The sequence below is a fragment of the Leptonychotes weddellii genome, chromosome 4, assembly GCF_054177405.1.
Source record: "Leptonychotes weddellii isolate Sample4059 chromosome 4, ASM5417740v2, whole genome shotgun sequence".
Lineage (NCBI taxonomy): Eukaryota > Metazoa > Chordata > Mammalia > Carnivora > Phocidae > Leptonychotes > Leptonychotes weddellii.
The window spans coordinates 76,934,397-76,945,800 of NC_138372.1; the positions used below are offsets into that span (position 1 = coordinate 76,934,397).

Consider the following 11,404-nt stretch of genomic DNA (forward strand, 5'->3'; position numbering starts at 1 on the left):
GCCTATATGGATCTTTTAAAATCTCTTTTAAAATCTCATTTTAAATGCAATCAAAAGATGTCTGTGCGATTTTATTTTGTATATATATCAATTCTATATTTGTACCCAAATTAGTACATACCATCTGTTAAAATTCTTCCATTTGTTGATGAGTATTTCAAAAGATGAAAGATACCTCTGAAGATAAGTGTGTTAGAAGGAAGCATTGTAATTTAATTTATTATGTTATCTGGTAGTAAAATACAATATAGGACAACAATGTATAAAATTACTTTTTCCTCAAATATTATAAATATTTTGTTCAAATCACTATTCCTTTTTTTTTAAGATATTTATTTATTGGGGCGCCTGGGTTGCTCAGATGGTTAGGCGTCTGCCTTCGGCTTGGGTCATGATCCTGGGGTCCTGGGATCGAGCCCCACATCGGGCTCCTGGCTCAGCGGGGAGCCTGCTTCTCCCTCTCCCTCTGCCTCTTTCCTTGCTCATGCTTTCTCTCTCTCTCTTTCTCTCTCTCTGTATCTCTGTGTCTCAAATGAATAAATAATAAAAAAAATCTTTAAAAAAAAGATATTTATTTATTTGTCAGAGAGAGAGAGAGCACACAAGCAGGGGGAGCAGTGGGAAAGAGAGAGGCAGGCTCCCCGCCGAGCAAGGAGCCGGATTCAGGACTTGATCCCAGGACCCTAGGATCATGACCCGAGCCAAAGGCAGATGCTTAACCGCCTGATCCACCCAGGCATCCCCAAATCACTATTTCTTAAAAACAAACTGAAGTAGAATGCAAAGGATAAAAGATTTTTTTAAAAATCCAGAGAAACCAACACCAAAAGGAAGAAAAATATGGCCATTATTTTGAAAACAGATGAGGGTCTTGAACCATGTTTCTATAGAACTGTAATAGCTATTAATACATGGGTAGAAAACTGGTGTCACTGGGAAAATCTTGAAAGCAGGCTGATGTCTGAAATGATTAAGGTACATAACATTACTGAAGGAAATTATTTTCACTCAAAAAATTAATTTATTATATTCATATATATGCATATATTTTGGAAGCCACTCTGATGTATAATATTAGTGGAAGTGTAGAAATGAGTAAGATTAGGCCCCCACTTTAAGGAGATTTTCATTTGGGAAGCAGAGCAAAAGCTCCAGCTAACTTATAGCAGATAACTATAATAAAGAACAGTATATAAAAATTTCCTAAAAAGAGGGGCCCAGGGGTGGCTCAGTCCATTAAGCGTCTGCCTTCAGCTCAGGTCATGATCTCAGGGTCCTGGGATCGAGCCCTGCATCGTTGGGCTCCCTGGTCAGCGGGGAGCTTGCTTCTCCCTCTCCCTCTGCACATCCCCACTTGGTTGTATGTACTCTATCTTTCTCTCGCTTGCACATGCTCTCTCTCTCAAATAAAAAAAAAAAAAAATTCCTAAAAAGAAGTGCTAGGGAATTAAGAGTGAGGAAATTACTCTCAAAAAGGATTACCATATAAAGAATTATGAAAAAGGGGACATTTGACAAGTATAGTATTATTAATAGTTACAACAACAACAATAATAATAATAACATTTATAAGCTATTCTTCATTCTAGGTATTGTTGGAAATTACTTGCAATAGTTCATTTAATCCTTTCAACTGCCTGTGATGATAGGTACGTACTGTCAATGTACCTATTTCATAGATAAGAAGACAAGATTTAAGGAAAACATTTCCAAGGTCACACTGGTGGTAGTGAGTGGAAGAGCTGATATTAGGACCTCCCTTGAAAACTATATGACCCCACTGGTTGGACTACAGTATGTTGAATTCAGAGTGTCCCTCCCTGTTTACACATACACATGTACCTACATGTAAATACATAGACACACGTACAATATAGGAATAGAACTTTCATTTCACGGCTGCATCTTCATTGGTACAGTTAAGCAGATTCTAAAGTAATCATCCACAAAATTCAATGGCAAGTAATGTCTTTACTAAGGAAGATTTGCTTAATTTTCAGATTGGTCATGTTGATTAAATTTTGTTCACCTTTCTGCAGAAGACATCAAACTCACTTTACTGGAGCATTAGTATCTTAAACTGAGATGATCACAAATGTCATTTCCGTGGGCATCAAGGGTCTCGGATATGACTCCCATTTACAAAATATCTTTCTAAGACCTAAAATATGAACTAAAGGCATGGGAAAGAGGAAAGAAGATGGGCCATCAAATCTGGTTTAAAAGTGAAATACTTATCAAAAACTAATGATGTAATGTATGGTGATTAACATAACATAATAAAAAAAAGTGAAATACTTAACATTCACATTAATGGAGGGAAAACTTTTACTGACTTTATGGAGACAGTACTTTTACGATAATGTCTATTTATGCTAAAGTGATACATTATTTTTATCTAAAGATTTGCAAATAGAAACCCTTAGTTAAACAGAACTTTAAGCTAAACAGCACCCCCCCATTAACTGATGCTAGTTGTATTTCATTACCCTAAAACTCTAATCCCATTTTTGAAGAAAAAAAAAGGCATAGAATAGTGGTTAATAAATAAGACTTTGGAGCTACAATTCATGGGCTCAAAATCTACCTCTGCCACTTACTAGAGGAGACTGGGCTTATCCACCTGCAAAACAAGGATAATAGTAGCACCTATGTGCATATCATAATAAAAAGTCTTAAGTTAAATGAGTTAAAAATGAATTAATAAAATTATTTAAGGTTTCTAAGATAGAAAACTGATGGCACATAATAAGGGCTATATGCATTATTTGTTAAATTAAAAGTAAAATATATTTAAGTGGATTTGAGTGAAAAATCTCAAACACGCACATGCAGCATGAAGTGGTACCTTACTGGTTGAGCCCGAAAGCTCCTAGTTGTGTATTACAGGAGAGAGGGGTGGTGGGGAGAAATGATCAGATATTTGGAGTGATCAAATGATCATGGGTTCTAATGAGAGAAATGTGAGTGTTTTGATGTACTTTTTGTTCTATTGAAAAACATCAATCTGAAAAACAGGAGGACAATGCCAGATTAATCTCTATACATAATTAGTTTTTCTAATAAACCTAATTCTCACCTCATTATAAAAACACCCTTGGGAATAGAAGGCATAATGCTGTTTTGTAAATTTATTTTTTTAACTGAACAACCAGATATCACGGATGGTCAATAATGTCTTCATCAAAAATCTGCTCTGTTTAGTCAACTAAATCTTGTATCCTCTAAAAGTAACAAAGCCTTAAGCTAAACAATTCTTAATATATGTGTGATTTAATCTGAATTTTCAAATTCTGAAAGGTCTACCATCAATGTACATGCAGTATTTTCTCTTAAGTTGAGAGTAGGTGTCTCATTATCTTATGATCCTTGCTGGCCAAGCCCATGTCCTGTTCAACCATATTATAGCTAGCATCCACATGGTACCTGGCATATTGTAGGTTGAGTGAATAAATAATTGAATCCATAATACAAAGTCTCAAAGGTAAATGTGTAATTTAGGTTTAACCAGACAAACTAAAGGACGTCCAGTGAAATTACAATTTCAGATAAACCATAAATAATTTTTAGCATAAGTATCCTCCAAATAACTGCATGGGACATACTTACACTAATAATTGCTCATTGCTTATCTGAAATTATAATCTCACTGGGTGACCTGTATTTTCATTGCTAAATCTGATAACTCTAGTCTAGTTATTAACTTACTCAATCAGTTATTTATCAACAAGTATTTATTGCAGTATTAAATTATTAAAAGATGTACTACATGCCCATCATGTGCCAGGAACAATTCTATGCCCTGACTCAGCAATAAATAAATATCACTGATAGACTCTGACTTCATGGAGCATGTATTTCAGTGGGAGACGGAGAGAGGGTGATGAAAAATAAACAGGTGAAGTATTAAACTGACAAGGTAATTTTGGTTAATGATCGATGCCATGAAGAAAATCAAGCAAGATGATAAGGGCAGAGAGGGAAGGATGGATCAAGGGCTACCTTTGTGTGTGTGTGTGTGAGGGGAAAAAAAGCCTTTATTGATAAATACTTTACAATGAACTAAATGGAGTGATGGTTTATTGGGGAATAAAAGCTCAGGCAGGATCTCCATGTCTCCACCCCAGCTCTAGCTTTCAGCCTCTGCCTTCCTACTGGTCAGTTTGGATGATGAGGCATTGGTGGGCATGCCCAGCCTCCTCGAGCCCTTGGGGGCCTCTGTCTTCCTGACCAGGGGTTCACGCACCATCTTAGACTCGCCACCCCTAGGAGGAACAGTGGCCTTGGCTTTGGGCCTCTCCTTGGCCACATGGTCAACGACTTCTTTAGGGCAACTGTCTTCTTTGTTTTGGCTGGAAAAGCAGCACCATTCTTGCCCTTGGGGACCATGGATTTTGAACTCTGACTCCCAGCTTTTGTTTTCCTGTGGGCCTCACCATCTTGTCTAGTCCTTCTGCCTTTGACCTTTGACTTCCCACTAGGCCCGGTGGCACTGGGAAGGGCCCATGTTGCCTTGTCTGGTTGCTGGGAGACCTGATGACAGGAAGTCATCATTAAATGATGAAAAGAAGCCAGTTTATACAAAGAGCCAGAGGAAGAGCACAAAAAGAAGAAGAAACGGCAAACGCAAAGGATACTAAGTAGAAATGAATGTGACTGTTTAGGAAAAGTGTGGAAACCAATTAGATGATAGTGGGAAGGAGGCTGGGGAGTTGTATAAACACTGTACAAGAAGATGTAAGAAACTGAAACAAGAGCCAGTTCATGCAGAAATTTATACTCCATGATGTGACATTTGGATATTATTCAGGTAGAATGGAAAGCACTATAGTGGTTAAGATAGGGAGGGATATGATCAAAAATATTTTCCAAAGACCCCTTGGTTTGCTGGGTGGAAAAAGGATAGGTGGGGTGGGGAGAGAAGACTTGAAAGTACAACACCAGTTAGGAGGTGATCTGAGAGCAAAGGTGAGGGACAAGACATGGGCTCATAGCAGGCTGGTGACAGAGGTAGGTGAATTAGATGTTCTGAAAGCAGAAACCATAGCATTTATGAAAGGTTTTAAGTCTGAGATTGGAAGAGAGTGGTGAGAGAAGGGGAAATAGCCATTTGTTTCCTCTTTTTTTTTTTCTTTATAAATTTATTTATTTATTTGAGAGAGCGAGAGTACATGAGAGGGGGGAGGGTCAGAGGGAGAAGCAGGCTCCCCGCTGAGCAGGGAGCCCGATGCGGGACTCGATCCCGGGACTCCAGGATCGTGACCTGAGCCGAAGGCAGTCGCCTAACCAACTGAGCCACCCAGGCGCCCCGCCATTTGTTTCCTCTTAAAGACGCACTGGTCCTATGTGTGAGCCGTGCACCATAATGAATTGCTCTTCTATGTCCTTCCTTCTCAGTTGCCTATATTGGCATCATCGGTGGTTAGCCTGTATTTCCTTGAACTCACGGATGTCTTCAAACCTGTGCACTCTGGATTTAGCTGCTATGACCGGAGTCTTAGCATGCCGTATATTGAGCCAACCCAGGAGGCAATTCCATTCCTCATGTTGCTAAGCTTGGCTTTTGCTGGACCTGCAATTACGGTAAGAATTGCCCCCAAATTATGTTTGCCAGTCCCCAAAAAACTAAGAATGACCACAAGTGTGTAACAAATGGGTTAAAAACAAACAAAAAGTGAACTCGACATCTTGGAACAGATCATGTCTTTGAGATATTTTGAAAATGTCATGTGACTTAATAGTTGAAAATTACTGGCATTAAAAGTTAAGATTGTATAATTGCAAAATTGATGGGTCTCTAATGTTCAGTTTTACAAAATCATTCTAAAAAAATGTTTGTAACTGCATAATTCCCCTTGAATAGCTAGTATGACATTTCTGATATACTTCCTAATTAATGTGTTGATATGGTATCTGAAGTCTGGAAAGCTGGAAGGGAAAAACAAATTAATTATATAGCCAAGAACTTTCTTCTCAAAAAGCATGTTGATATCATTTACAGTTTCATTTTGTACTGGATTAGCATTTTTTATTGATTATGAGCACTGAGCACCAACAATTATAAGGTAAAAAGAGCACAACTCACATTCCTGGCACGTTGGTTCACGCATGCGTGCACACACAAAAATAAAATAGATGCAAAACAGGCATTTGTATTTTTAAATATATACTATAAAGAAATGCCCTAACCTACTGGAGTTGAATTTAAAACATAGTTATTTTTAGTTTGCTAACTTACACATTATGAATAAACACATTTTCATTAATCCATTAATAGTAAGACTGGACAAGCCTTTCCACCATCTCTTCTGCGCCCAGAATCCCACATAAGGGGCAAGAAACATATTTCAAGGTTAATAATATTTATTTCTACCAGTAGGAGCTCTTAGTTCGCTTTTATCATGCTCATGAATGTCAGAGGAAGTGGTTATTAAATGAAAAGCTGTATTTGAATGGAGTTTTTACAAGATTCCCTAATGAATCGGCCAATTCTGGTTCAGCACATCAGCAATTTTAGAAAAGTCTATACATAAGCCTTCCAAAGTTTATACTTTTATGTAGCTATGAATTTATTTTTTCAAAATTTCCCCTGCATTAAATAATTACAGCGTATGTTTACACTCTAAATAAATCATACAAAACATTTTCAGGAGGTAAAATAGAACTTAATATTCCATACAACTTTATCATACTTAAAAGGTCTCAAAATCCTTTGTAAATTAATGAGTTATTTGAACTCCAGTTAACTCCAGGGTGATTGGAACTATTAATGATGTGCTTGGAAATAGCTGAGACTCTAATAAAAGATATTTAAAGTGCAGTGTTGCTCAGAATAACAGCATTTTCCTGTCATTTCTCTAATGACTTATTAAAAAACCCATATCATCAGTCATTTGACAAGAGCAAAAAGAGTGTATGCTTTAAACTGTTACACCAGAAAGCATTTCTCCTAGTTGGGGTGTAACCCCCAAATTGATTGTAATAGAATACTTGAAATAAAATAAATAAAATTCTGTACAAATGTTCATGTTGAACATGTTGTGTTATTTAACACAAGACTATGTTTGATATTTAATCATTTAAATAATTTGTTTTTTATATGTCCAGAAGCCTTTCTTCCCTAGGGTATTTTATTAAGTTGTTAGGAAAGCAAGTCTAATTGTGGCACTTGTTGCTGACACCGTTTACTTCACATCAATCCCTTTGCTGACACTGTTACACATCCTGGGGACAATGACCTTGGTCTCATCGCTGTGTTCCTGCATCTGTGAATCCTTCATTTCCTTAATAAATTCTCAATATGCCAGTTAGGGAGGTTTTCCGGGGCTTCCAGGCCAAAGCTTGCTTTCTTGAGCCTTGAGAAATGACGGGGCAAATCTGCCATGGCTACCTCTCACCAAGTTGGACCTCAGGAGCCCAGTGCCAATTCCTCCTACAAAGGGCCCACGAAATCTCGGGGTCTCCACAGGGCCCCCATAGTGGCTGCATGCCTCTTAATAGAACAAGAGGCAGACTAGGGAAATATTTATATTCTGGGGTCCCTAAGTTCCTCCATATCACTTAGAGCTCCACAATACTCCAGGAAGTCAGTGGTTTTTCTCTTCCACAATGGGTTCGTAGCTCTGGATAACCAACTCAGTGGTAAAACAAATCTTGATTTTGCTCACATCAAATACTGCTTTCACACCTTTCTCTCCAAACATATATCATACTTCTTCTAGATTTCTTTCCAGTTTCATTTTCTCCTCTATCTTTAAGGACTTCTCCCAAAACATTCATTTTCTCAACATTGGTCTTATGGGGTCTATAGTCTTCTTGTTCCAGATCCATAATTCTGTCTCTAATCTTACTACATAGTTACTACTCTAATCTCCTTCTCCTCTGTTCCTGAAGGTGAAAAATAACAAGTAGACTCTAATTGCCAACTTTCAAGGTTGCTGTTTTCTTTTTATCTATATGGTAGCATAAACCTGTTACAAAATGGGGTGGTGACGGAGGAGGGGAAACAAGAGGAATCCTTCCTTTGGAACGGGTTTTTAAAGCCCAGTTCTGATGGACATTAATGAGGGCACTTGATGTAATGAGCACTGGGTGTTATATGCAACTGACGAATCACTAAATTCTACCCCTGAAACTAATGATATACTGTATGTTAAGTAAATTATATTTAAATAAAAATTTAAAAAAAAAACAAAGGCCACTTCTGTGAGGAGAAGCACTGTATTCACCCACTCATCTGAGAGAAGAGCAAGTAAAACAAAAGGCCTCATGTCAGCAATATTTTTTAAAAGAATCTTTACATGAACAAAAGAAGATCAACTGATTTTTGATACAGGCCTTTAAATATAAATCACTTAGTGTTTGCTTTTCAGATTTTTTTAAATGCTTTGAGAGACATTTTAAAAATATAACCTGTCTTCGTGATGTTGTACCAGAAACTGTAAAAATTCCTTTCAGGTCTGTGAAATACATTTTCTTATGTCTCTGAAATTGCCCTTAAATTGGAAAATTTCATCCTTAATACTCACTTTTCCTTTACTCTAAAGTAATAATGAAACAAGCATTTTGTTCAGTCCTTTGGAGATTGTGTCTCAGGGAAAACAACACAGGATATCATAAATCTTCATGTAATCTATATGAACAGAAATAATGTATACTTTCTCTTTGCTGGAAGTAAACTTCTATTACATTTTATTAAAGAATAAGTATATCTAACTTTATAAGAGGATTCTATTGGAATTTGATTATAGTTCCTAGACAGTAACCTTATCTTTATGACAATCAAAATGTACAACATTAAATGTATTAGGGTTTCCAAAAGACATTCACTGCAAATTTAAACACTGAAGATACTATGATAAATATTATACTTTTTGTTATTCTCTTTTGCTGTTTTCAAAACAAACACTTTTTTTAAGATTTTATTTATTTATTTGAAAGAGTGAGAGAGAGAGCAAAAGAGAGCATGAGCTGAGGGGAGGGGCAGAGGAGGGGAGGGGTAGACTCCCACTGATCAGGGAGCCCGATGCAGAGCTCCATTCTAGGACTCCAGGATCATGACTTGAGCCAAAGGCAGACACTTAATGGACTGAGTCATCCAGGCGCCCCAACAAAGACTTTTTGATTGTGACTTCTCCCTGTGGTGGCTATTCCTAGGGCAGTGCCCATATGATTAATAAAAAGAAATATATTTGTCACTGTGTCTCCCCTGAACCCGAGCCACTTCAGAATCTCTTCCAAAAACCTGCCCATGATATTCAATAAGCAAAAAAAAAAAAAAAATTCTTTTTTGGCCTGTATACAGATTAAACAGAATATTGTGAAAAGATCCTTTTCAGAAATTGTTTTCTATTTACAAATGACAAAAGCAACAAATAATTTTATTGTCAAAGCCTAAACTCTGAAACCGTATTTTAGCACACCCAGCATGCCATTCAGAATGAGGAAACGAGCAGGCGCATTTAGAAATACATCAGGAAACATCTCCCCTCCCCCTGAGGAGAATTCCATCTTTGGACAAAATTGAACCACTTTGAAAATTCATGCAGTGACATGTAGATCAAGGTTAAATGAATAGAAGTGTGAGGAGAAAATTGATGTGTTTCTTAGAGAGGACAGTTGGGTGATGTCAAAATAATGACAAGAAACCTCTATCTATAATCAAGCCAAATAGTATTAAAGCACTCTCTTGACATATGAGTTTTGAGCATATTAAAAAACTAAAATAAAACTCCTGAAATCTCAAGGTCATTTGAGATCATGACTATTGTGTTGTATGATAAGACACATTTCCCTAATGGCACTACACAAATAAATTCTTATATAATTTAGCATTCATGGACAAAATGTGAATCATTACATATATAATTGAAAAGAGGAGAAAAAATTATTCACAGAATTATTTTTGAGGAAGTGAGGATGAAATCAATATCTTTAACCATACAACAGTGCATTTCAAGGATGAGTGGTTAATTTTCTTGAAATGATGAATTTGAGATAACCATTATCTTATTCTATGTGGGTGGTATATCATGTCACATCTATCTATGCAGAATATAGGACCTATTGTGTTTCTGTGTCTAACTTAAAGTGATCATGTAGGATGATATTTTTCAAGAAGTATAAATAATTAACTCCCTGTTCAATGATTTGGAAAAAAAAACCCCACCTTTTGATGATTTCTATACAATTGATCTTCAGGATATTTATCATATATGCCACACGATTTTCACACATGTGTGGTTATTGGTAGAATTCCATTAAGAAAATTATTTTTTATACAAATTAAGATTCTTTATAATTATACACATACCATAATACCTACAGAATTAAATATAGCAGATTGAACACTCAAAACAGAAGGTCGTAGGCTTACTGTCATTAGTTTAAAAAAAAAAACTATAATTTTAAATACTTCATAAAACAAATGCTAAGCTAGTGAGAACTGGGAAGTTTCCCTTGGGAAATTTGTTTGAGCCCCTTATCATGACTATGACCTTTAAAGTGGCATCATCACTTGTATCTAAGAGACTGCCAGTATCTCCTGTAATTTGACTCTTCTCAGCTCCACACATTTCTAGAAGTCAATGTCGCATTTCACAATAATCTCTTAAACATGATAATCTTAAATATTTGAAATTTTTTTACATAAATAAAACTCATAATTTCAAATCCTGCTTCTCTTGTACAGCATAACTAACGGCCTGAATACCCAGGGTAATTAGCCAATAAGCATCCCACAGTGAAGGTAACAAATGCAAATCCCACAATGCCAACCATTGTGCTAGACAGTGAGAATAAAAGGTAAATAAGAAATGGCTCTTCCCTCAGGGGGTTATAGTCTAGTGAGAGACAAACAAATGAACAATTGAGGTGTCTTTTAACCAAGCTATGCTAAAAAGGAAGGATGAGGTGCTAAGGAAGCCACAAAGAAGGAGACATAATTCAATTTAGGGTGATGTAGGGTGTTTCAAAGAAAACTTCTTGAAGGAAATGATGCCTAAATGTATTGGGTCCATTTCTTGATGTCCTATGTCTTAGAATCCTACAGCAAATACACTTTTCTTTATCTTAACATCTTCATCTAACATGTTAATCCTTCTGATACTACAGTATGGCTCTCTGTCCATTGTAAACCCTTTTTTTTTTTTTTTTGAGAGAGAGAGAGAAAGCGTGGGGTGAGGAGGGTCAGAGAGAGAGGGAGAATCTTTTTTTTTTTTTTAAAGATTTTATTTATTTATTTGACAGAGAGAGAGAGACACAGCGAGAGAGGGAACACAAGCAGGGGGAGTGGGAGAGGGAGAAGCAGGCTTCCCGCGGAGCAGGGAGCCCGATGCGGGGCTCGATCCCAGGACCCTGGGATCATGACCTGAGCCGAAGGCAGACGCTTAACGACTGAGCCACC

General features: G+C 36.9%; 1 protein-coding gene across 1 annotated transcript in view; it reads left to right on the plus strand.

Annotated features, from left to right (window-relative positions):
* PLPPR4 (phospholipid phosphatase related 4) overlaps positions 1–11,404 on the plus strand; it is a 42,834-nt gene that overhangs the window by 17,711 nt on the left and 13,719 nt on the right. The window contains exon 2 of the mRNA XM_006732821.3: positions 5,398–5,583. Coding sequence (XP_006732884.1) covers positions 5,398–5,583 — 186 coding nt within the window. The remainder of the gene's footprint in view (positions 1–5,397; positions 5,584–11,404) is intronic.